The following is a 26033-nucleotide window of genomic DNA, read 5'->3' on the forward strand; positions in this document are numbered from 1 at the left end:
GACAGTGGTGTGAGGATCCTGTCCTAGCTCCCTGGCACTCATTGCCACTTCACACACTATCAGGAATTCGTTTCAGAGACCCAACCCTCTTCCATCCTCAATACACTTGGTTTCGACAGAGCAGGCCCCAATCTGTCCAAAGGCTATAACCTCGACTTATAACCTGAAACCAATCAGTGGTTTCAAGTCCTCTGATCAACTCCACCTGCCCCTAAAGTCATGTGGCAGATTGTCCTTTACTATGACTGACATTGTATGTCTCCCATCCCGCAGGCTCTTCTGACATGACTGAAACACTCCTCCCCCTCAGAAGTGGGTTCTATATGCCTCTTCCTTTTTAATATGGGTTGAGGCTTTTGATTGCCCCCAAGAAGCTGAATTTGGTAGAACGGATGCCGTATGACTTCGAAGTCTGGTAAAGAAAGAACACAGCTTCTGCCTGGCTTGATCTGGGGGACATCCTCCCTCTGGGAAAGCCAACCACCACGTTGCAAGGAAGACTAAACAAGCCCATGCAAAGACTACATGAGAGGACCTCATGGAGAGGAGCTGACATGCCAGTAGATAACCAGTACCAACCACTGGGCACTGGTGACTGAGCCTTCAGGTGATCCCAGCCTCCAACCTTCAAGCCTCTCCTGACACCAAGGGGAGCAAAGGGGAGCTCTCCACGCTAAACCCTGAGCAACTTGCAGATTCATGGGAAAAATAAATGGTGGTGGTGGTTGTGGTCGTGGTGGTGGTGTCACTGCTGTTGTTTTAAACCACTCAGTTCTTTAGTAACTGGACCAAGCCCTCTTCAACATGACTCCCACACCATTCATTCTGTCCATCTCTCTAGCCATGACCTTCACCATCCTTATCAGATCACCGATGATTTTGTCTCCTCCACCAGAAGCAAGGAATCTCACCCCCAATACCCCTGAGTCTCACTCGAAAGGGGCCTCCGTAAAAGATCGTCCTGACGGGCTAAAGAGAGCCAAGGAAGACGAAACATCTTGGATCTATCATCATGAAGCTCAGATTTCTGCAGCTCAGGGACTTGCTGCTCTCTGATGGGACATTTTTAACCACCCCATCTCTAGCCTGTGGTTCCTGTTTTCAGCTGGTGTGGTCAAGAGCTACGGATACCAATATGGTGACTGATAAGTTATTTCACTCAGTCCAGGACTTGATCAGACAGCAGTAGGAGGCACTCAGAGGGAGGAGCCTTATGTGATAAATACCACAACACCAGAGAAGAACACCAGGGAGAGGACACTAGGACGAGGCACCAGCAGCTCCGACCTGGGCAGCCTTCTTGAGAAGATGCAGCCGCTCCTGCTCTTGCTGACCTTTCTTCTGGCCTCCAAGGCTGAAGCGGGTGAGTGACTGTCCCCACCAGCAGAGGCCCAGCCCCATCCCACCATGGCTCAGCCCTGCCTACATGCTACACTCAGGCACATCCAAGCCCTCCTGAGTGTTCATCCCGCATCAGATCTGCCCACCTCACTCAGAGATGGGCAGATCTGAAGCGGGATGAACCCTCAGCAGGAATGGCAGGGCAGGGGGCTGATCCCCAGGAGGGCCCGTGGGTACCATCCCCTTCCCAGGTCCTAACCTAGTCATCTGGAAATTGGGTTCTTTTACAAAGGCATCTGAAAGAAGGTTGGAAGGTAGGAATGAGAAATGACTAATGTCTCAGGAAAGGGCAGCTTGGAGAAGGGGACTGGCTTCTGTAGTCAAAGTAACGCCTACTAACTTTCTAACCCAAGGTGTTAAAATATACCCTCAACCTTCACTCATTTCTCCAAGATTTGGCATTCTTATGCTGTCCACGAAAGAAGTCGAGGACCCAGTTGATCTCACAGTTGGTGGCGTCCTGGTCCCCATAACACTTACGTTGGACCATTTTTGTTTCAAGTTCCCTCTGGTAATCTGTCAGTCACAATGGGCACAACGGCTTTGGCAGGCCCCGTATTCCCTGCTACTTAGAACCATGACCAGCCCTCATCGAGAGGCTCATCAAGAACCATTGTTTCAGGCGGCCAAGACATTTATTGAGCACCTACTACGTGCAGGGCTCTGGCAAAGATCAAACGCAACCCACAATACAACATGAGCATTTTGAGCTCAAGTTCCGAACATGACAAACGTGGAGCAGTTCATTAAGGTCTGGGAAACAAAAGGGGAGAGAGGACCTAGGTACATTCAGGGAAAGGATTTTCCAGGATCCATGGGGATTTCACTGCTTGCTCCAAATGCAAATTCTGTCTGCCACCCTATGTGTCTGCAGCAGGAAATAAGGAACAAGGGCTCCTCTGCTCTTTGTCAGAGGGAAGATGTGAGTCTCACGGCTCATGTAGCAAGCCAGGAAGGCTGCCTGAGGAAGCCTTCTGGGTTGCTGCTGGCTACTAGGGACTGTGCTCTCCACCACCCCGACTCCCACCTGCCGCAGTTTCTCTGCATCCAGCCTTCGGCTTCATGAGCACAGCAGGCAGGGTAGAATTTTTCTTTCAGGGAAAATAATCGGGGGCCATGAAGCCAACCCTCATTCTCGTCCCTACATGGCATTTCTCCGGATCTACAAACCAGACAACACCTGCAAACAGTGCGGGGGTTTCCTTGTACGTGAGGATTTTGTGCTAACAGCAGCTCACTGCTGGGGAAGGTAAGAAGGGACACCTGGAACCCCGCCCTTCTGTGACACCTCTCAGGTGTTAACTGTGAGGTTAACTCCTGCCCAGCCTGGGCTGCCAAGAAGCAGAGGGCACAGAGATGCTCAGCCCCAGGGCCCCATTGCCTAGAATTCCTCTCCAATTCCAGTCCTGCCCTGCCCCGAGCTGTCCTGTTCCCTCCACAGCTTTGAGACTGTACCTCCTGTCACCCCACCCCCCACCCTGCTCTGTGTGCAGCCTCATGACTGTGACACTGGGGGCCCACAACATCAAGAGGAAGGAGAGGACCCAGCAGATCATCCCCGTGAGAGAAATCATCCGCCCCTCAGGCTACACTTCTGAAACCTTCCTCAATGACATCATGTTACTGCAGGTAGGGCCCTCGCTCCACTGGTTCTTGTGCACTTTATTCCTGGGGGCTTTGCATTCCCTGGGACCTCATTCTTCTCCCTCCTTCCCAGTATGACCTTCCACTTGACCCGGGGCTGTGAAGATGGCAATGCCATGACTGTCCCCGGGCTCTTTGTGACTATCGGTAGATTACAATACCTTTCCTCCGGCACTCAGCTGTCAAGAAAGGCCCGCCTGGATGCCAACGTGAGCCCCATCAGGCTGCCCAAAAGGAATGTGTGGGTGAGGCCAGGGATGGTGTGCAGTGTGGCCGGCTGGGGACAATTCAGAATGGACAGCTCCTCCGGGGCAGAGAAACTGCATGAGGTAGAGCTTGAAATCCAGAAGGATGAGCAATGCATGTCACACTACAATCACCTGTATAACCCCGCCACCCAGATGTGTGTGGGGAACCCAAGAAGGAAGAAGTCTGCCCTTCAGGTGAGATCCCCAGTACTGTCCATGCCCAGCCCTGGGACAGCCACACTTTGAGAAGAGGCAGTGAGAACTAGCCATATCCCTGTCTTCAGCCTTTCCATCCAAACCCATCTCTGGCCCTGTGTCTGTAGCAGGGGTGAGAGACTGTCCCACAGCTCCTTATGGGCAGAGGTTTTCTGAGGGAGAAGAGGGAAGGGAGTGTAAGGACCAGGCTGGAACCCCAGGACCAGGTGAGGCCACAGGCCTACCCTGGCCCTGATCTCACCCACAGCCCCCTAACAGAGACCACCTATCCCCAGGGACAGCAGGGAGGTAGGACCAAAGAAGGGTTGGCTCAGCCTTTCCTCCCTCTGCCCACAGGGAGACTCTGGAGGCCCCCTTGTGTGCAACAACGTGGCCCAGGGCATTGTCTCCTGTGTAAAACACTGTGGGACACCTCCACTTGTCTACACCAGGATTTCAGGCTATATGCACTGGATAGAAAAAATAATGAGACACTTCAGCCCACCAGGACCAGACTCAGACGCCTCCAGGATCAATCCACCCACCTTCTCTGGGGCAGAGGCCAGAACTGCACTGAGCAAAGGGGGTGGAGAGGAGGCCGCCAGGGACCTAATAAACTTCCATCTCTAGTGGAAATTAGATTCCTCCCTTATTCACCAAAACAACATTCATTCGTTACGGCGACCATTGGTTCACATTCTCTAGAATAAAAAGTTTTGCTGCACTGAGACCCAGCTCCTTCCAAATACACCTCCCAGCGCCACAGCCCCCTGCCAGGCTGACTGTTAGCTCCATCGGGAAAAGGGAGACACTGTCCCAGGAAAAATGACCCTCTTCTAGAGCACCCTTCTGTCTCATCCATATTGCCCTCTACCTCCTCCCACACCTACACTCCCACCCCATCCTACCTCAATATGGCAACATAAAGGAATCCATTTGGAAGGAGGACCACCTCAGAAGCTCTGAGATAGGGGGCCACTTCTCCACCCTAAGAGAAATGGGCGAGAAGATTCTGGAGAGCTGTAGCTCTCCCCATGCAGCGCTCCCTCCCCAAATCAGGGTGGCAGCTTGGAGTCTGAGAAGTTTCAAGAGGACCCTTCGGTACTCCCAGCCTAGCCCGAGTGCCTGTCACAGCCTTGCCATGGTCGCACCCTCTGGTGTGCTGCAACCCATCTTCCATGGGCTTGAATGACCTTCAGGTGCTCTTCCATCTTGGTCTAATCCAGCCTCTTCCCACCTCCCACAGATTCGCGTGTGTGTGTGCGTGCGTGCGTGTGTGTGTGTGTGTGTACGTGTGAGTGTGCCTCCAAAGGAAACTTATTATAATAAAAAGTTGTGTTTCAAAGGTATCCTATTATTTCAAAGGTGTCCTACAGCTTACAGCTTATCGAGTAAATTTTTTCTCCCATTTTTCAACCATCACTAAGTCTCTTATATAAGAATGTATTCAGAAAAGTAATCTCATTTTAAAAACACCCACCTTAGGGGCTCCTGGGTGGCTCAGTCAGTTAAGTGGGTGACTTGGGCTCAGGTCACGATAACATTGCTCATGAGTTTGAGCCCCACATCAGGCTCTGTGCTGACAGCCTGCTGTGGAGATTGTGTCTCCCTCCCTCTCTATCTGCCCCTTCCTCACTCAGGCTCTGTCTCTCTCCATCAAAAATAAATAAACATAAAAAAAAATTAAAACCACCCACCTCAGGGGCACCTGGGTGGCTCAGGTGGTTAAGCATCTGACCCTTGATTTCGGCTCAGGTCAGGATCTCATAGTCCTGATCCTTGCTGACAGCCCAGAGCCTGCCTGGATCTTTCTCTCTCATTCTCTCTCTCTCTCTCTCTCTCTCTCTCTCCCTCTCTTTCTCTCTCCCCTTTACTCTCTGCCCCTCCTCCACTCATTCTCTCTCCCTCTCGAAAGAAATAAACATTTAAGCAAACAATAACTAAAAAAATAAAAGAAAACCCCCACCTAAGTGAAGGCAGCCTGAAAAGAAGCGGTTTGCTGAATGTCTGCAATTGATGAGTGTGCTTAGACTGAGGGGAAAGGTACACTCAGCACAGATTCTTGGTCTGCCCCTGGTGACCATCAGCATCTCAAGCTCAGGAGCCACGCCTCTCATGTCCCCGCACCCAGCTAGCTCAGTAATTATTCACGGTTTCCTCAGAAAGGAAAAAGAGCCAAGAGCCGAGAAATAAAGACATTCTTGTCTCGATTCAGTCACCGAGTGGCTTCTGAGGTACCAGCCCTTCTGCGGGCTGCAGTCCCAGCCGTCACTTTCTTGTTCTTTCTTCTCACGTTCACCTCGTGACTCAACAGTGGGAGTGCAAGTGTGGAGGCAGTACCGTTGTCACCCAGCCCAAGAAAACCACTTTGTATGACGACGCCCAGCTCTACAGGAACACAAGTCGAGGAGGCCTAGACGGTCAGTGAGCCACCTGTCCTTCATTCCCCTCAGGGCTTCGCCTCTGGAAGGAAGAAAGACAGGCTGCTCTGACCTGGGAAGAACTTCAGGGAAGATGCAACCACTTCTGCTTTTGCTGGCCCTTCTGCTGCCCCTTGAGACCAGGACAGGTGAGTGACCAGCCCCATTCCAGAGGCCTGAGCCCATCCCACAAAGCCCCCTGTAAGTCCTGACCCTTCTGCCCAGTGCGGCCCTGGATTGTCCTCCTTTGAGCCCAGGAATTTTCTGAGCCCCGGCTCCTATCTCAAACCAAGACTGACAGGTCTGATGCTCGACAGACACACTCAACAAGGATGGCCAGCAGGAAGGGTACTCCTTAGAAGGTTTGGTAGGGGTTAGCCTCTCTCTTATGGCTTGGAAAGTGGGTTGTTTGTAGAAAGACATTTGGTAGGAGATATGAAACTACAAAAGACAGGCATTGAAATTGCTTGCTCCAACCCAGGAAAGGTAAGCTCAGACCAACCAGCTGCAGTAGAGGGTGTTGTCGCTGGACTCAGCTTTAAAAGCCAATTAAATTTCTCAGTGCTCTCCACCTGCTCCATCCTGCCCACGGAGGGTGATCTCAGCAGCAGCTAGATGACTGTACCCCAACCTCAGTCCCAGGCCCATGTAACCCATTGTCAGCGCCACCCACCCCTGCCTTCCTAGGCCCTCGGCTGCTCCACTGTCTTTGCCGATGCCCTCCCTGATTCCTGCGGCCTTGAATCCCACCAGCCCTATCTCTCCATCCAACCTCAGCCAAATGCTAATTGAAAGCCGTTCGTTCATGCAACTTAAAAACGTCTACTGACACCTTAGGATGTGCGAGGCCCTGGAACATGAGGATATCAGAGAATCCAACTCCATAAGGCCATAGGTAGCTTATTAGAAAATGGCACCCATCAGGATGTTAGCAGAGGCTCAGACGGGCCCGGGGGGACTCACTGAGAAAGAAGGCATCAGGGGAGTCCTGTCCACGATCCTCTGAGATTCTACCATCTTGAAGGTAGATCTTACCTCCCCCACACACTTGTCTGAAATAGGATGTGGAGAACAAGCACTGTCCCTTCTCAGGGGGGTTCTGAGGCATGAGGTTCAGGAAAGGTCCTCCAGCTACAAGGAGAACCTGAGAAGACCATCAGTCACCGCCTTCTTACTCTTTCCCTCCTGACCACAGCTGCCCCCAGTCACCCCATCCACCAGCCTTTTCTTTCAGAGGAGATCATCGGGGGCCATGAGGCCAAGCCCCACTCTCGGCCCTACATGGTATTTGTTCAGTTTCTCGTCGGGAACAGCAAGAAGAGGTGCGGCGGTGCCCTTGTGAACGAGGACTTTGTTCTGACGGCTGCTCACTGCTTGGGAAGGTGAGGGGCAAAGACCCCTAGGGGGACCCCTGCCCTTCCCCCCCAGGGCTGCAGCCCAGGGGGCCATCCGAGGCTCCTGGTCACTCAAGCCTATGAGAGCTCATCAAAGGAGCCAGCTGAGAGTGTGGCTGGGGCAGAGAAAGGCTGACACATAGGACAGGTGAGCTTTGGAGTCGGTGGATCAGATGTGAGAGTAAGTGGCACAGTGGAGAAGAGATGGACCACACCAGGCAAATAAAGCAGCAGTGGAGGACGGAAGCATGCCCTAGCACCAAAATGCAAACTCACAGTAATTTCATGATATTGCTTGAGAGCAAAAGAGAGCTCCCAGAGCTCCTACCCTCAGTGTCATTGAAAAAAAGAGAATCCAGGACCCATCTGTCACCTCTATGTGCCCCTCGGCTCCAGTTCTGCCCACCCCGGTTGTCACCTGACCTTCCTGGTTCCTGGGCAGAGCTGTGTCCTGTGACCCCACACTCCCTTGCCCACTCTGCTCTCGTGCAGCTCCATCAACGTCACCCTGGGGGCCCACAACATCAAGAAGCAGGAGAAGACCCAGCAGATCATCCCCGTGAGAAGAGCCATCCCCCACCCAGACTATAATCCAAAGAACTACTCCAACGACATCATGTTACTGCAGGTAAGGAGACCTCCCCACTGCCCTCGCTCTCCTGGGTCCACATTGTCTCCTCTCCCACTGGGACCTGTCCCCTCCTTCATACCTGGCCTGGCCACCTGACCAGTCTCAGTGGCTCAGGGGAGAAGGAAGACAGGGCAGCCGCATAGAGACCACTGACTGAGCTGGCCCCTCTTGCTTCTTTCCATCAGCTGGTGAAAAAGGCCAAGCTGACTGCAGCTGTGAGGCCCCTGGGCCTGCCCAAAGGCAAGGACAGGGTGAGGCCGGGACAGGTGTGCAGTGTGGCCGGCTGGGGACGCGTGGCCATGGGCACTCTAGCAACCACTCTGCAGGAGGTAGAGCTGATCGTGCAGGAGGATCGGGAGTGCAGATCCCGCTTCCGTGGCTATTACATGGGGGCCACCCAGATCTGTGTAGGAGACCCGAAGAAGATGAAGACCAGCTACAAGGTCAGGCTTCCAGCATCTACCTAGACAGGCCCCAGGGCTGAGGAACCTAGGGAGGTCCAGGGTATGGGAGTGGCTGTGCCTTCATGCCTCAGCCTGAGAGCCTGGGCAGCTGGGTCTACAAATCCAGTCTTCAGTTCCCCACCCCTTCCAGTGGTCCCCTGTTGGGGGAAGAAGGCTTAGTCTCCTCACAGCAGCCTTGTCACCCGTGTTTCCCTGAGGTTTGGAGAGAAATGTTTGGCCTGGGTGGTGCTGGAAAGAACAGTCAGTGCCTGGATGGAGTGCAGGGACTGAGAGAGGGGACAAGGTCTGCCCAGGGCCCAATCTCCCATGCAGCCCCCTGACACAGACCCCCAGCCTCAGGGCAGTGGGGAGGGCAGGACCACCAGGAGTGCAGTCACCAGCCCAGTCCTTCCTCTCTCTGCCCACAGGGGGACTCTGGGGGACCCCTCGTGTGTAACAACGTGGCCCAAGGGACTTTCTCTTATGGAAACGGGAATGGGACACCTCCAGGGGTCTTCGACAAGGTCTCACACTTCCTGCCCTGGATAAAGAGAATAATGAAGCACTTCTCTCAGCAGGCGTGAGGCTAACTGTCCTCTGTGCTTGGCCACCTTTTCTGAGGCAGAGGCAAGAACTCCTTGGGGCTCGGGGGATGGGGAGTGGGCACTGCAGGGTCATAATAAATAGATCTCTAGAGCGAGTATGGCTGCGGTCTTATTTATTCACTGAACCACTTTCAATATGCAGCAACACTGCCCCAGGAAGTTTTCTGCTGTCACTTACAGGTTTTGCTTTCTCCTTTCTCCCCCAGCCCTCGGTCCTCCCTAAACCCTTTGCTGCATAGTTTCTCATCAGTTTCTCAATAACACCTCTTTGGGGCTTAGCCCTCTGCAAGGGTTCAGCCTAAACTCTGTTATAAAAGGACAATCCTCTCTCCCCAAAAATTATCTTTCCTGGGGCATAAAAATGCCATAACTTCTCTAAGCCAACCACCATCACCAACCCCACAATTTGGTCAGTAGAAAGGGAATAACTCCAGGGGACCATGCCACAAGCATTCCATTTCCTGTTTCCGGGGGGGGGGGTCTTTCTGGGGCAATGGGGGCAGGTTTCTCCTACAGCCAAGACTTTCTGCAGCTTAGGAGGCTGAGATGAGGCCCCAGCCCCACCCAGGTTTCACTTTTCTGCACTGCTCAGGGCCCAGGACTAAATTCAGTTAACCTTCCTCCCTGGCTGACCATCCCACAACAGCTTCTGTTTTCCATCCTGCCACACCTGGAGCTGCCAACCCACCCAATGCCTGTCAGAGGAGCCAGTACCCACCTCCCAAGGAGTAGGACCTGCTGAGTCCCTCAGTCCAAACCAGCATCCCCCAGGAACTTAGCTACTATAGCCTATGGAGTCACTCACTCAGTAGCTTCAGCCCCTTTAAGCCTGGCCTAGTCTCAGGACCCAGACTCCCCCTGCTGGTACCCTGGGTTATGGCAGCTTTGTGAGGCAGAGGGCTCCAGGCTGCTGGACCGTAAAGTACCACATTGCCATCCATCAGATCAAATTTGATCTCTCTCTTTGTGCCAAGCATATAAGGGGCTCTGTTCCTGCCATTGGGAAACATACAGTGATGAGACATTTCTCCTAAATTCCCCTGGTTTCTCTCCTTCCACCAAGCAGTTCAGTTTGGCATAAATGGATCTGTTTTTAGAATCCACAAGAAAGCTTGTCTCTCTCTTTTTTTTTTAATGTTTATTTTACTTTTGAGAGACAGAGATGAGCTGGTGAGGAGCAGAGATAGGGGGACAGAGGATCCATAGCAGGCTCTGTGCCATCAGCCCAGAGCCCGATGTGGGGCTTGAACTCAGGAACCATGAGATCATGACCTGAGCTGAAGCCTGACATTCAACCGACTGAGCCACCTAGGTGCCCCAAGAAAACTTGTCTTGAAAATAATTGAAATCCCTAAACTTTATCTGTATCGCACATCACAGTTGCACAGGCATGACTTTGTTTGGTTCCAGAAGGGCAATGTGAAGTTGGAAGAAAGTGGGAGACTCACGGGTCGTCAGGTTTGTAATCTATGCACGATAGAGGCCATGCCCAGAAGTGAGGGAGGGAGAGAGAGAGAAGAGGCAGGCTTATTTTTATTTCACACGTAGAAGACATGAACTTTAGTCCACAGACCCATGAAATGCCACATTTCAGGTGGAAGATAGTTCATTGTGACCAGATAACCTTATTTTAGGGTCCCATATCCTTCAAACACCACAACTAGTGAGTTGAATGTGACAGAACAAATTCACGATAGCTGAACAACTAGACAAACACTGAATCAAGTAGGACCCATATCAAAAGGAGAAAGAACTGGGGCACCTGGGTGGCTCAGTCAGTTAAGTGTCCAACTCTTGATTTGGGCTCAAGTCACGATCTCTCGGTGGTGAGATCAGGCCCTGGGTTGGGTTCAGCACTGGGCATGGAGTCTGCTTAAGATTCTCTCTCTCTCTCTCTCTCTCTCTCTCTCTCTCTCTCGGGGCACCTGGGTGGCTCAGTCAGTTAAGCGTCCGACTTCAGCTCAGGTCATGATCTCGCACTCCGTGAGTTCAAGCCCCGTGTTGGGCTCTGTGCTGACTGCTCAGAGCCTGGAGCCTGTTTCAGATTCTGTGTCTCCCTCTCTCTCTGACCCTCCCCCGTTCATGCTCTGTCTCTCTCTGTCTCAAAAATAAATAAACGTTAAAAAAAATTTTTTTAATAAAAATATTCTCTCTCTCTCTCTCTCTCTCTCTCTCATCTGTCCCTCTCCCCCACACATGCACTCTCTCTTTCTCTCAAAAAAAGAGAGAGAGAGAAAGAAAGAACTTCACTAAAAAGGAAACAAACCACATAGATGTGAAAAACAAAATCCAGTACACTGAAAAAAAAAAGTGAAAAGCAAATAAAAGCCAATATTTCACACAAGACTGTCCCTATGTCCATCTGCCAAGTCTTCCCTGGAGCTCACAGCACAATGCAATAGCACAGGAGGTAAGATGAATGCATGTATGGAGGTAAGCAAGAGAACAGTAGAAGGTGACGACCAGTGGACAGCTCTGGGCACAGCAGTAAAGAACAACACTGTGAGGAGAAGCCATCACACCTAAGAAATGTAGAGTCCTCAGAAAGTCAGCCATGAAGAGCTCCATGGAGCCCCAGGATGCAAGGTTGAGCCAAGGGCAGAGTAACCAAGGACATCCACCACCAGGGGCAGAGGTGTGTGACCTTGAAAGACAGAGCCTGATGGGTCAGTTTTTCCCTTACACCTGATAGAAGCACTTGACACAGTATGACATATGTTAGGAAGAAAAACTATTACCTTACAATGACGGTAGCATCATGAAGACTGGGCTGCTGTTGACGTTCCCTTAACATTTTGAAGTCAGTTCACACCTATTTCTCTCTCTTGCTTTTGTGATTTTTATTTCTAGAACTTAATCCTATATAAGGTTTAAAGTGTGTGTGTGTGTGTGTGTGTGTGTGTGCGCGCGCACGCATGTGTGTAGGGAAGTTATTCAAAAGGTGTTCATTAATCACACCATTATTTAATAATGGACCTCAGATTGGAATCAGTATTAATGTCCAAAATGGAGAAATGGTAAAATATGGCACATTTATATTATGTATTATGCAGCCATTGACATCTACATTGTCCACCGCTCTAGAAAACTAGGCTAAGGAAACAAAAGAAAGAAAACTAAGCCAAAAACATTAATAGGCAAGTTATTAAAAAAAAAAAAAAAGTTGGTACATGTGTTAGTTAAGACAACCCTAACTACTCTACCAGATAAACTTTAGCATTTCAGTGACTCACACAATGGAAACTGTTTCTCACTCACCCACAGTCCACAATGAGTGTTCCTGCTGAGTAATGCCCCTTTTTACTCTCAAGTATCCCAGCTGGGACAAAAGTTACATGTGTGCCCATGATTAAGGAAACCAGGCTCAAGTTCCTAACGATGTCTTCCAAGTCCCTCTTGTTCATCCAAGTGGAACCCAGGTAGAGGTTCGTTATAGGCCCGTCTGAAAGGTACAACACCATCTCCATTCACACCCCATTTGCTACAGTAATCACACAGTCACACCTCACCTCAAGTGAGGCTGGATGACTGGGTTCACCCAGGTCCTCTGCAAGAAAAGGAAATTGTTTTGCTAAACTGCTAGCTCGCCTCTACCACAATTCGTTATAGTGTTTGCTGTTTATAAGGATCATGGGCCCTAAATTTTGTTCTGCCTATGAAACTAATACACACTGATGACAGAAAAAAATGGATAATATAAAGGTGAAAAAAAAGAGTCATAAAATGATTATTCTGGCTGTTGCTCTTTCTAAACAGAATTAGTATCAAATTGCATACACCACATCATATTCTACTTTTTCCACTTACTATTAGGTGATGCAAAGTGTTCCATGCCACTAAGCAGTCTTCCAAAACATGCTATTTAACGGCCAGATAGTATTTCATTCCATGAATATATCAGAATTAATATTACTGAGCTCCTATTGTTGAATAGTTGGATGGCCTGAGCAATTAGGAAGAGAGTCTCAAGGTATATGTCCACCTCCAGCTCTTTCTCACATTTACCCGAGGCCCCAGGGCCAGTCACTCCATCTCAGTAGTGTGCTTTTCTTCCAGGAGACACTGAGGTCCTTGAGCCTCTTTTCAAGTCTTCCTCTGCCACACCCAGGGTTTCTGGGTCCTTCTTTCCCTCAAACTACGCTGATGGGGAGATTGTATGCAGTTCCCATTGACTTTCCTTTGTCACCTGCTCTTTCCTACTAGACCAAAACAAGGGCCAGTTCTTTGCAAGAAAGTGCCTCGCTCCCAGCAGACATGTGTGGTGGGAAGACAATAGTGAAGAAACAGACTTCTCCCGGTGCTGGCGCTCCATAAAACAATCACCAGCTCATCAGTAGAAACTTCCCAAGGAACTTCTAGTCTGTCCTTCTAACTGTGATATTAGGGCAGCCCTAAGAATGTCCGGAACTTCTCAGTAGTACACTGGTCTCCTACAATGCCAAGGGCAACCAGATTGGTTTCTGACCAGAGCAGCATCAAAGGGAGGGAGAGGAAGTGTCCCAGCCTCAGCAGGCAACTGCCTGCCCAGAGCTTTGCATTTTGGCGGTATATGGGGCCCAGGGAGGAGGTGGGAGACATCCTACTTTAATGTCCCAATATCCCAGAGGAGAAAAAAATTGTAACTGACGGAAATGTAATAAAACAGTCAAACGTAGATGTAACCAGCTAGGAATATTGTGAAATGTACCAGAGACATGTTTGTTCAAATATCACAATTTTTATTAAAAGGGAAAATCAAAACATTAAAAAAAATATGTGCCCACATTTATTCTCTGACATTCCATTCTCTGTCCAAATGGTCTCTCTAATCCCCAACCGCTGGCAAACCAACTTTTAAGAAATTTTTATTGCAGGGGTGCCTGGGTGGCTCAGTCGGTTGAGCATCCGACTTCGGCTCAGGTCATGATCTCACAGCTGGTGAGTTCGAGCCCCGCGTCGGGCTCTGTGCTGACAGCTCAGAGCCTGGAGCCTGCTTCAGATTCTGTGTCTCCCTCTCTCTCTGCCTGTAACCCACTCGCATTCTGTCTCTGTCTCTCTCAAAAATAAATAAACGTTAAAAAAATTTTTTTTAATAAAAAAAAGAAATTTTTATTGCAAAATATACACACATGAAATATATATACACTTAAGAATGCTGGCCAAATTTCAGAAAGCCCCCATATGTCTCTTCCTGCTAAAAATGCCCTCTCTGCCCTCCAACCCCAGAATTAACTTACTGTTGTGACTTTTGTGATAACCACTTCCCTGCTTTGCATCATGCCTTACCCCCTATGGACGCATTTCTATTCAAAATAGTTTCATTTTCACAGTGAATGTAATCCTTCAGGGACTTTTCTCTCAACATTAAGTCTGTAAGATTTATTTGTGGGACTGCATGTGGTTATTAGTTATTTATTTTCATTGATATGCAATATTCCATTATGTAAGTATACCACGATTTGATGTTTGTGCTGCTGTTGATGAGTCTTACTACTGTTTCCAGTCTGGGGCTTTCATGAATAACGCTGCTATGACCTTCTTGGACATGTATCTGGTGGAAATGTTCGCATGCTTCTCTAGAATATATACTTAGGAAAAGAGTCAACCTGATGACTGTAACCGGTATTTCCCTGTGATTTAAACTGGTTGGTTCTCTGGTATCTACTGAGAGTAACATCTTTTCCTATGTGTGTTGGCCACTTGGATGTTTTCTTTTTCGAGATGAAGCTGTTCAAGTCTTTTGCCCATTATTCTATTGAATTGTCTTTTTCTTACTGATTTATAGAAGTTCTTTACATAATTGGAATGTAAGTGCTATGTGTGTTATAAGCATCTTTGACCCCCTCTACCTATTGTCTTTGTTTCCTCTTGATTTTAATGTATCAGTTCATCAATCCTTTTCTTTATGATTAGTGTTTTTATGCATATGATTTAAAAATTTTACCTATCATGAAGACATTGTTACATTATATTTTCAAATCTTTATTTATGCTCGGATCCATAATCCACTGAAAATGGGTTTTTGGATATGGTATGTGACAAAGGTCATGTTTTATTTTGGGGGTGTCTATAGGACACCATAAAGAATCTATTGTCCTGGTTGTGTTTATCAGGGAGAAAAAAGAAAATAGTCTTTTCCCCACTGCTTTGCCATTCAAACTCCATTATCAATCAAGTGTCCATATATCATATGTGTCCATATGTGTATGTCAGTGCCCAAATGTGTATGGGATCTCTATTCCCAGACCATCAGTCTATGTTCCTGTGCCCATATCACTACCACACCATCTTCCTTACTATGGCTTTATTTGCTAAAAGCATGACCTCCCATCTTATTCTTCAAGAGCGTCTTGGCTATTAGCCATTTGTTTTTCCACACATCTTTAGAACTGATTAAGTTGTATGAAATACTTCTTGAGTACAATGAATCTACAGATCACTTTTAGAGAATTGATATTTTTATAATATTTAGTCTTCCAATCCACAAACATAGAATCTCTCTGTGTTTGGGTTTTGTCAAGTGTCTCTTAATGCAATTTTATAATTTTCACCAAAGACATCTTGCACATCTTGTCTTAGATTTGTGTTTAGTTATTTGATCATTTTCATGCCATTGAAATATTACCTTTTCCAAAATTTCATTTCCTAACAGTATTGCTATCCATATTGAAATGTGATTAATTTTTAATATTTATTTATTTATTTTGAGAGAGAGAGTGAGGGAGAGGCAGAGAGAGGTAGGCAGACAGAGCAAGAGCCAGATGCAGGGCTCGAACTCACAAACCGTGAGACCATGACCTGAATGGAAATCAAGAGTCAGACACTTAACCAACTGAGCCACCCAGGCACCCCAGAAATGTGATTAATTTTTAAATTGATTTTGTGACTAACAAATCTGTTAAACTATCTTATTAATTATGATAATCTATCTGTCCATTCTGTGGCATTCTCTATGTACACTATCATTCTTCAAACAATGACAGTTTTGTTTCCTTCTTTCCTGTTCCCCATAACTTTCACTTCTATTTCCTGCCTAACTGTACTCGCTAAAATCTCCAGTCTGATGTTGAAGAGAAATGATAATTATGGGTACTCAGGTGTCCTTGTATTGTTTTGCTCTTGAACAAAAAGAATTCAACATTTCACCCTTAAGTATAAGGACTGCTGTGAGATTTTTGTGGATAATTTTTACCGGATTAAAGCCATCATTTCTATTCATAGATTACCAAAATTTTTTTTTAATAATGAGGGTGAATTTTAGCAAATGTTTTCCCTGGTTTGCTTCAAGTGAAGAATCATATGTTTCTTGTTCCATCAATCAATGTGACGTGTTTCAGCAACTGAGTTTTGAATGAAACCCCTCCCCATTCCTAGGAAGGTCATGGTATCTTTTTGCTAATTGATTGATTTGGTTTGCATCAATATTCTGAACTGATACGGCCTGTAATGTTTCTTTCCCATATTGTCTTCATTGGGCTTGGCCTCAACATTTTGCTAGTCTCATAAAGGAGATAGGTACCATCTACTCTCTAGAAGAAATTGTGTAGTATTCTTTGAATATTTTGTAGAGATTTCCAGTGAAGCCATATGAGTCTATAGCTGACCTTAATGGAATATTTTTTATAACTGAATGATTTATTTAGTGTTTATAAGAAAATGCAAATTTATTGAATATGTTTCATTAAATTTTCTGAGGATTTGTCAATTTCATGTAGATTTTCAAAATTACATAATGGTTTTCCAATGGCTTATATAGAAATATGACTTTTATATACAAATATGCACACATGTATCTCCCAAATACAAACCCTTTCTCAGTTATTGATAATATCTTCTTCCATTCTGTAGCTTTACTTTTCACTATGCTGATAGTGGCTTTAGCGGTCAGAATTTCTGAAATTTTTATATAGATCAATTTATCTATTTTTTTCCTTTGTAATTATAATTTATATTAGGGCTTTTTACGTCCTATTTCAAGATTTTTTTCCCTACCTTAAGTTTGTAAAAAAATTAATTCTTCTATCTTATCTTCTAAAAGTTTTGGTTTTTAGGGGCACCTGGGTAGCTCAGTCAGTTAAGCCTCCGACTTCAGCTCAGGTCATGATCTCATGGTGTGTGAGTTCAAGCCCCACATTGTGCTCTGTGCAGACAGCTCAGAGCCTGGAGACGGCTTTAGATTCTGTCTCCCTCTCTGTCTGCCCCTCCCCTGCTCACAGTCTGTCTCTCTCTCTCTCTCTCTCAAAAGTAAAATAAAACCTTTAAAAACAATTTTTTTAAAGAAAAGATGTGTTTTTAAAATCTTCCCAAATGACTATGAAGTTGTTTCTTCCTGGAGAGTATTCACTCATTGCTGCTGCTAAGGAGTCAGCCTCAAATCCAGTATTAATTTGAAAGTAATCTTTCTTTCTCCAATTGTTCTTAAGATTTCTGCCATTTCTTGGGGCGCCTGGCTGGCTCAGTCAATGGAGTATGCAACACTTGATCTCAGGGTTGAGAGTTCAAGCCCCACATTGGGCATGGAGCTGACTTAATAAATTAATAAAAAAAATTTTTAAAAGATTTCTGCCATTTCTTTAAGACAATGATTTCTAGGTATGAATTTCTTTGTATTATTCTGCTTGAAGTTTTTTTTTAACCTCTAGTTGGATATTTTTCATCAACTTTTTAAAAATTTCAGCCACTATTCTATTTTATATGACCTCTTGTTTTTTCTTCTTCCTCTAGAATTCCAAGTAAATATATGTCCAATCTTCTAATTCTATTATTTTCTATATTTTTATCTTTAGGTCTGTCTATGTTCCATTCTTAACACTTTTTTCTGAGCCATTTCAGGTTAGTAATTCTCTTTAGCTTTGTCTAATCTGTTATTAAGTTTTTCTACTGTGACTTTAATTTTGGTTATTACATTTTTCACTTTTTCAAATGTTTTGTCACTTTTTTTAAGGTTCGTGTTCCCCACAGCTTTTTTAAAGCTTGTTTTTATTTCAGCATAATTGTCTTATTATCTATATTTTATTATTCTAATACACTTATCCCAATAATTAAATTTGTTCTCTGTTCTTATTGTCTATCATTTCCTACTTCTGTTGTCTTATCTCTTTGCTTATCCTCTTGTTTATATTTGACTATATGCTTGTCATTCTACTTGAAAAATAATTTTTAGGTATAAATCAAACCCTGGAATTAAGTGAATTTCCTCTAGATTTGCATTTGATTCCATCAGGCACTTTGGGACACAGTCCATAACCACATCAATGCAAGTTCAAGGTCTGAGATTCCATGAAAGGTCCAAGTAATTCCAATCTTTCATGAAATCACTTGCAGGGATGAGCTCATTATCTCTTCTTTGTTACTTTGAGGGTATAGACTTTTAATGTCCCAGCTCATTGTGAGGAGTGTCTCTGGTTGGACCTGGTTGTGTGGGTTTTGGTCTTTGATTTCTACACCCTTCACCTTATGTGGCCATCAAAGCAGAGCTTTGAATTTTGTAGGTTCAGTAAATTCCCTCAGAACAGTAGTAGCCACCTAACGCCCATTATTCCTTCCTTTGTAGCGTGATAAACACTCCTGCATTGGCAGTTCTTTGAGGTTTGTAAGGTTTGGGATATTTTGAACAGGTTTGCTTGGGATTGTTTCTCGTGGGAAGGTTGGCATGAAATCCTAGGTCGCTGTTCATGAACTCTTCTGTCCACATTTCTATGTAGATCATTGGGAGCATACATTTTACTCCCCTTTTTCCCTCAGGCTGGTCTTTATCCTTTTCCCTTTTTAAAAGAGTTAGACTAATGTTTGTTTGTTTTTAACTTTATTTTTTTATTTTTTAAAATTTACATCCAAATTAGTTAGCATCTAGCGAAGCAATGATTTCAGGAGTAGATTCCTTAATGCCCTTTACCCATTTAGCCCATCCCTCCCTCCCACAAGCCCTCCAGTAACCCTCTGTTTGTTCTCCATATTTAAGAGTCTCGTATGTTTTGTCCCCCTCCCTGTTTTTATATTATTTTTGTTTCCCTTCCCTTATGTCCATCTGTTTTGTCTCTTAAAGTCCTCATATGAGTGAAGTCATATGATTTTTGTCTTTCTCTGACTGATTTCACTTAGCATAATACCCTCCAGTTCCATCCATGTAGTTGCAAATGGCAAGATTTCATTCTTTTTGATTGCTGAGTAATACTCCATTGAATATATATACCACATCTTCTTTATCCATTCATCCATCGGTGGACAGTTGAGCTCTTTCCATACTTTGGCTATTGTTGATAGTGCTGCTTTAAACATGGGGGTGCATGTGTCCCTTCGAAACAGCACACCTCTATCCCCTGGATAAATGCCTAGTAGTGCAATTGCTGGGTCATAAAAAACTGAGTCATAGTCATAAAAAAAAAAAACTATTTTTAGTTTTTTGAGGAACCTCCATACTGTTTTCCAGAGTGGATGCACGAGCTTGCATTCCCATAAACTAATGCTTTTAAAGTGTTGAAAACATTTAAGTAGCAATAAATTAAAATTGTCCCAAATGCTAAGGCACTAATAAAGCCGTTATAATAGTTTCTCTTTTTTCTACACAGTTCTTTCTAGATGCAGAAAGAAATTTCACAAGGTTGCCATCATTAAGCATGTATCAGAGAAGGATGAAGTTCTTTGCAGCTGTGAAAATCATGTATATTTGTATATAAGGAGAGGATTCTTAATTTTCATAAGATATTCAAATGGGGCCATCATATCCATAAAAGTTTGAGAATTGTATTAGTTTTTAATTCTGACATTTTCGCAAAAATTATGCTATATTACAATGTTTTTCTGTGCACCCACAGAATCTTCTAAGTATTTTTAAGTGTGTCTGTGTTACTCTGTACTGGCTTCTTCTCAACGTGGACTGCATGTTCTTTATGTATTGTAGGTGGTGCTTTATGTGTTACAGGGAGCACAGCAAGCATGCGTTCCCTTGTTAGAAGCCCCTGGGGGCAAAGAACGGGGATTAAGTTAATTGGACTCATATCATGGATGAAAAGGATCTTTGCTGTTTTTCAGCCAGGGTCTGACAGCTCTCAACAAAACTAAGCCTCTAGGTCTTTTCTGTGTGCAGGGAGCATTCTGGGATAAAAAGGTCCTCACCTTAAGTAGGAAGCAGGAAAACAGAAATTCTCAAATGTGTGATAATTTTCACGGAGAGTTTGTTGGGGCTCAAGTGCCCTGAGAAAGTAATTATCAGTGGCAGAGCCTTGTTCTGCCCTTTTCCTTCCCTGGCAGTGCACTCTACCCACTCAGGAGAGGGAGCTATTTGATCTGCCTCCACAACCTCTAGAAAGAAGTGGGAGCAGCAAAGGTGCCAGCAGGGGGTCCAGGGACCAAAGGGTAAAGATAGGCAGGCTTCCTCTTCACTCTTTGGCCTCCTCTTCTGACTTATTCCTAGTGTCCTCACCACATACCACCACCACCCCACACCTATCTTTCATTCACCCATGGCCCCACCTTACTAAATATGACTTAAAGAAGAAATCTAGAGGGTTCCCGGATGGCTCAGTTGGCTGAGCATCCAACTCTTGATTTTGGCTCAGGTCATGATCCCGGGGTCATGGGATCTAGCCCCACATCAGGCTCCCCACACAGCCCCTCTCTCTGCCCCTCTCTCCCACTCTCATGCACTCTCTTTCTCCCTAAAAAAAAGTAAAATAAATAAATAAGCAATCTAGGAAATGTGCATTCATTTAAAGAACTCAAGTGCCAAAGGACTGAGGCTCTCATCCTGGAAAGGCAGGAAACAGAGGAGATAGGCAGCTACCAGTTTTCCTGCCTTGTTGGGATATTACTGAATTTGGTGGGTTTAGGGTTCTGGGACACAGGGCCCCAAGCCCCCTTCCCTGTCACCCCAGGTGCCCATTTCTGCTGCCAGCACTGACTCAGCAGCTGTGCAGGACAGCGTTGGCTTGGACTATTCTCTTCCCCCCACATCACCGGCAGTTGGTGGGTAAGCTTCCTGGGCAGCCACAGGTGACGAAACCTGTCACACCAGCAGGAGTACGGGACTGCTCTTGAGCCCCCACCCCCAGACTTCCTTCCTCTCTTGGGGGGTACAAGTCTGGCAAGTGAGAGAGGCAGCGGCATCTGACTGGGGCAGTCTTCCCAAGAAGATGCAGCTGCTCCTGTTCCTGATGGCCTTTCTCCTACCCCCCGGGGCTGGGGCAGGTAAGTGACCACCCCCAACCTCAGGCCCGACCCCTCTCACAGACCCTGGAGCCAGACTGCCTAGACGCTTCCTAACTCTGTACCATTGGGCAAGTTATTTGAATTCACAGTTCCTCAGATTCCTCATCTATAAACTAGGAAGAATACCAGTGTGTACCTCCTAGAGTTCAATGAGAGTTAAGTTAGTTGGTGTACATGAAACCTTTGGACTTGCTGCCAGCACAAAGGACATGTGATATACATGTGCTCTCTAGATTCATTCTGCAGTCCGTGTGTCCGAGCCTAGGAAATAAGGATGCAGCAATAACAATACCATCAGCTCATGTCTAGAATCTGAAAAACCAGTCCCCTGCTGCTCATGCGCTGACCTTGAGGAGGCCTCAGAGGGACCTGGGAAGCTCCCTGAGGAATTAAGTACCAGGGAACTTCGGAAGAGGCCACCCCAGAGGGCTCCAGATTTGCCACCCAGCAGCAGACCACCTCTCCTCATGGTGGGAGCCTGAATCTGACCCTGCCTGGAACCAGAGCTATCCTCCGGGGAGCTGGGAGGGAGCTCAGGTCTGGGATGGGGAGCCAGCAGTGGTTCCTGCCAAACCCGGGAGTCCTCCCCCAACGTGTGGTGCCCTGCAAACCCAATTCTCACCCGCAACTCCTCCACTCCCTCATGTCTCCCGCCTCCTCACCTGCCAGCCTTTGTGGAGCAACCACCCTGATGCCCACACCACAGGGTCAGCAAGCACAGAGATAAGTGCGCAATGCTTCCTTCCAGGGGAGATCATCGGAGGCCAAGAGGCCAGGCCTCATTCCCGCCCCTACATGGCTTTTCTTATAATCCAGACTCCAGTGGGGTACAGCACCTGCGGGGGTTTCCTGGTGAGAGAAGACTTTGTGCTGACGGCAGCTCACTGCTGGGGAAGGTGAGCAGCTCGTGTGCCAGTACCGCAGGCCCAGGAGAGCCCCTGACCAGCCATGTGAAAGCAAGCTTCCAGCAATGAAGGGGAAAAAGAGACGAGTGGGATTTGGGGGTGGAGAACGGGCCAGGGTGAATGAAGAGAAAAGGAGGACATGATCAAAAAGAGCAGGAGGAGGCAATGAAAGCACACAGTAGGGCTCAAAATAGGAGTTCAAGCTATTTCTCAACTTATTCCAGGGGAAGCAAGGCTCAGTCACTGCGTCCCCCACCACCCTCAGCTCAGGGCTGAGGAGAAGCACAGAGGACTCGGCCCCTGAAACCCTCCTGTCCCCTCAGTTCCCTCGGCTGCAGTCTTGCCGCCCTGGGCTGTCCACCTGGCCTGCAGAGCCTGCGGGCTGAGCTCCTGAGGCTCACGCCTACCCCTAGGCCACCTCTCCTTTGCAGTCCTATCACTGTCATCCTGGGGGCCCACAACATCAGGAGGGAGGAAAGAACCCAGCAGCGCAGGTCTGTGCTCAGAGCCATCCGCCACCCTGATTACAATCAACAGAGCAACGTGAATGACATCATGTTACTGCAGGTACGGCCCGCCCGACCCTCCAGTTCTCCTGCTGAGCCAGTCCACTCCCAGTGCAGGGGGGCCTGGCCATCCTGGGAGGCCGAGGAGGAGGCAGGGGCAGAGCCGCAGGGCAGGGACGGTGTGCTGCACACACCGCCCCTGAGTGCCCCCTCCCCTTCTCCTGCCAGCTGGAAAACAGAATCCAACAGAGTGAAGCTGTGAGGACAGTGTCTCTGCCTCAGGCACAGGCCAGACTGAGACCTGGGGCTGTGTGCACCGTGGCAGGCTGGGGCCTGGTGAGCCTGAGCAGGAGTACAAACAGACTCCATGAGGTGCAGCTAACTGTGCAGAGGGATAGCAGGTGCCGCGATCGCTTCAATTTCTACACCGGCCAAACACAAATTTGTGTGGGGAACCCAAGTTCGAGGAAGTCCGCCTTCCTGGTAAGGCCATGGGCATCTGCCAATACTGCCTGACAGGCTGGGCAGTCGAAACAGGCTATTCCCCGCGGCGTCAGTCTGGAGGGGTCAGAGCAGAGGGAGGTAGGGTCTTTTCCCATCAATCTGGTCTCTAGGGTAACGGGAGGAGCACTGGGCACACAACATATACGTGTGCAGTGTTTTCCTGGAGAAGGCAAAGGCACCTTGACTTGGGTTGAGCTAGAGACAGTAACTCTAGCCAGGCCTGAAGCCCAACCATGGAAAGACCGGAAGGTTGACTTCCATACTTCCACCGCCCTTCCATCCTCCCCCCACTCGCCCCTGCTTTCTCTGAGAGCCAGGCCTTAGGGCAGCAGGAGCCCAGAGGCCTGGTTTAAGGTCTTTTCCTCTCCTTGTCCACAGGGGGACTCCGGAGGCCCCCTGATATGTAACAATGTGGCCGAGGGGATTGTCTCCTATGGAGACAGGAGGGGGATTCCTCCCGCAGTCTTCACCAGGGTGTCCAGCTTCGTGAACTGGATAAACAGAACAATGGAACGCTTCAAGCAGCAGAACCAGACCTGGACGCCGCTGTGACTGATTCTGCTCTGGGGCGGCTCCAGAGGGGGTGGCCAGAGCCTTAATAAATGTCCATGTCTAGAGTGGAATTAACTAACTTTTCATGGGTTCATTAAACATCATTCGGTACACAACAAGCACATGCCAGGACAGAGTCTGGGCTCCTCCAGGAAAATGGGGTTCTTCCCCAGGACAAATTAACCCCTCCCACACCACTCTGGAGATCAGGATGAGCTACTTCCTTCCTCCTGGCCATCCATTCCCTCATTTCTCCTCCCCCCACCACCTGGGAGAAGGGTGGAAAGACATATCTCTTCTCAGGACAAAGCTCTCTACTCTTCACCCTACCAGAGATTCCCCTACTAGGTATTAAAGTAGACTCTAAAACTGTATGCCAGTGCTATGTGTAGGGCAGGGAGACCAAAGGGACAGAGTTGAAATTCAATACAAAGCTTGATTTAATATATGATAAAGGTGGCATCTCAAATCACCGAGAAACAATGAATTTTCAATAGATGGTATTGGAACAACGAGATAGTCATTTGGGGGGAAAAAGATAAAATTGGACCTACTCCTTGCACTGTAAGCCACAATAAACCTCAAATGAATCAGATATCTAAAAGCAAAAAAATGAAACCATACAAGTACTTGAAGGAAGAAAAAAATAAAGATTTGCTTGCTTAAAAATAGCGACCAAACACTCACGTTCACAGCACCGTTATTCACGATGGCCAAGAAAGGGAAGCAATCCAAGGGCCTATGGACAGCCAACATTCTTCTCTTAAACCCTTAGGCTACAACCAAACCCCACTGAATTACAGACCACTGTTCTCATCTTTTTTTTTTTTTTTTAATATCTTTCTTTTCTTGGGGCGCCTGGGTGGCTCAGTCGGTTGAGCGTCCGACTTCAGCTCAGGTCACGATCTCACGGACGTGAGTTCGAGCCCCGCGTCGGGCTCTGGGCTGATGGCTCAGAGCCTGGAGCCTGCTTCCAGTTCTGTGTCTCCCTCTCTCTCTGCCCCTCCCCCGTTCATGCTCTGTCTCTCTCTGTCTCAAAAATAAATAAACGTTAAAAAAAAATTTTTTTTTTTTAAATATCTTTCTTTTCTTAATGTTTATTTCGAGAGAGAGAGAGTGCGCTCATGCATGCATGCAAGTCGGGGAGGGCCAGAGAGAGAGGGAGAAAGAGAATCCTAAGCAAGCTATGCACTGTCAGCACAGAGCCCCACTCGGGGCTCCATCCCATGAACCAAATCGTGAGATCATGACCTGAGCCAAAATCAAGAGTCACTTAAGTGACTGAGCCACCTAGGCACTCTCATTTTCTTATGTTGATACTCCAACGTTACACAAAACTCCACACAAAATGTTGACTAAAATAAGGACGTGTACCCTAAAAATTAGCCCATAGCTGTGTATACCAATATTATATTCAAATAAAAGATTACTAAAAATTGCATAATTTAAACCATACTTTAAACACCTTCTTAAGATAACTGTACAGAATCAGCTGGAAGGTTTTGGGTTTTTTTTACATCCATCAAAATGCTAATTACTCCTTGCAGTGTGACATTTACCATCTGACTTTTTGCAGTTTCCATCATCTTAAATGGAATGGTCACTGAACTCATATTTTATCAAGTCTAACTGGCTATATACAAAAATACTTTGAAGTAAATTTAATCATTATCGTATGACTATTTTTTATCAGAAAGTCATTTGCCTATAATATTCAGTGTAAGCCATTCATCAACCAAATTGCAATCAACATCACATCTTTGACAATACACAGGCACTCTCTATATTTGTTATCATCTATCCATAGGAATTATCTATTATTTGCATGTTCTGGGGGATAACAGTCTCATTATTAAGTGTTTGCATTGGCAAACAGAAAGAGTACTTGGTGGTGGGGAAAAGGGAAGGGAGAGCGACGAATGAGTCCATTTAGCCCTGCCTCTCTGTGACATTTACTCAGAGCCCAAGAGCACCACTCTGGACTCAGTGCCCAGGAAACACCAGGGCCGACCCATCTCACCTCCATGTCTTTCTCTGCCAGTCAGCACTTCCAAGGCATCTCTCTCCCTCCCGCTGCCCTGCTGGGAAGATTGCCACAGACCTCACAGTGTTCACCTCCAGAGGACAATTCTGATCATGAGCATCTCAGAAGCCAAGCCTATCCCCACCCCTCCACAGGTCTGCACTCTTCCCTATTAAGTAAACCGCAGCAGCAAAACTTTGGGAAGAAAGTCTTTTGCACACTGAAAACTAGTGCAAAAGGACTCGGTTTCTCCCACTTTCTTTCTCCAGGTGCAAACTCTGTATTACATGCCCTCCTGACTTGACTGAAAAGCCATAAAACAACCATGACAAGCTCGTACGCGAAAACCCAACTGGGAACTTCTCCCAAACCAATA

General features: G+C 47.0%; 3 protein-coding genes across 4 annotated transcripts; all 3 read left to right on the top strand.

Moving 5' to 3' along the window:
* The first annotated feature begins 1308 nt into the window (after positions 1-1308).
* On the top strand, positions 1309-4225 carry LOC125909633 (mast cell protease 1A-like). The gene is made up of 5 exons (XM_049612991.1): positions 1309-1363; positions 2500-2650; positions 2895-3030; positions 3225-3488; positions 3846-4225. Exons 1-5 carry the CDS (start codon positions 1309-1311, stop codon positions 4116-4118), a joined length of 879 nt encoding a protein of 292 aa, XP_049468948.1. The 3' UTR covers positions 4119-4225.
* Positions 4226-5706: 1481 nt separating this feature from the next.
* Positions 5707-9101, top strand: LOC125909626 (granzyme H-like). Of its 2 annotated transcripts, none has more exons than XM_049612978.1 (5): positions 5707-6057; positions 7104-7290; positions 7795-7930; positions 8119-8376; positions 8805-9101. In XM_049612978.1, exons 1-5 carry the CDS (start codon positions 6003-6005, stop codon positions 8958-8960), a joined length of 792 nt encoding a protein of 263 aa, XP_049468935.1. In that variant the 5' UTR covers positions 5707-6002; the 3' UTR covers positions 8961-9101. The 2 variants fall into 2 exon arrangements, with proteins under 2 accessions (XP_049468935.1, XP_049468936.1); XM_049612979.1 differs by having other exon boundaries at positions 5711-6057; positions 7143-7290; positions 8805-9100.
* Positions 9102-20955: 11854 nt separating this feature from the next.
* Positions 20956-24224, top strand: LOC125909632 (cathepsin G-like). The gene is made up of 5 exons (XM_049612990.1): positions 20956-21146; positions 21916-22063; positions 22504-22639; positions 22807-23061; positions 23461-24224. The coding sequence occupies exons 1-5, from the start codon at positions 21092-21094 to the stop codon at positions 23632-23634; spliced, it is 768 nt and encodes a 255-aa protein (XP_049468947.1). The 5' UTR covers positions 20956-21091; the 3' UTR covers positions 23635-24224.
* Positions 24225-26033: the final 1809 nt, after the last annotated feature.

The sequence above is a fragment of the Panthera uncia genome (genome assembly GCF_023721935.1).
Source record: "Panthera uncia isolate 11264 chromosome B3 unlocalized genomic scaffold, Puncia_PCG_1.0 HiC_scaffold_1, whole genome shotgun sequence".
Lineage (NCBI taxonomy): Eukaryota > Metazoa > Chordata > Mammalia > Carnivora > Felidae > Panthera > Panthera uncia.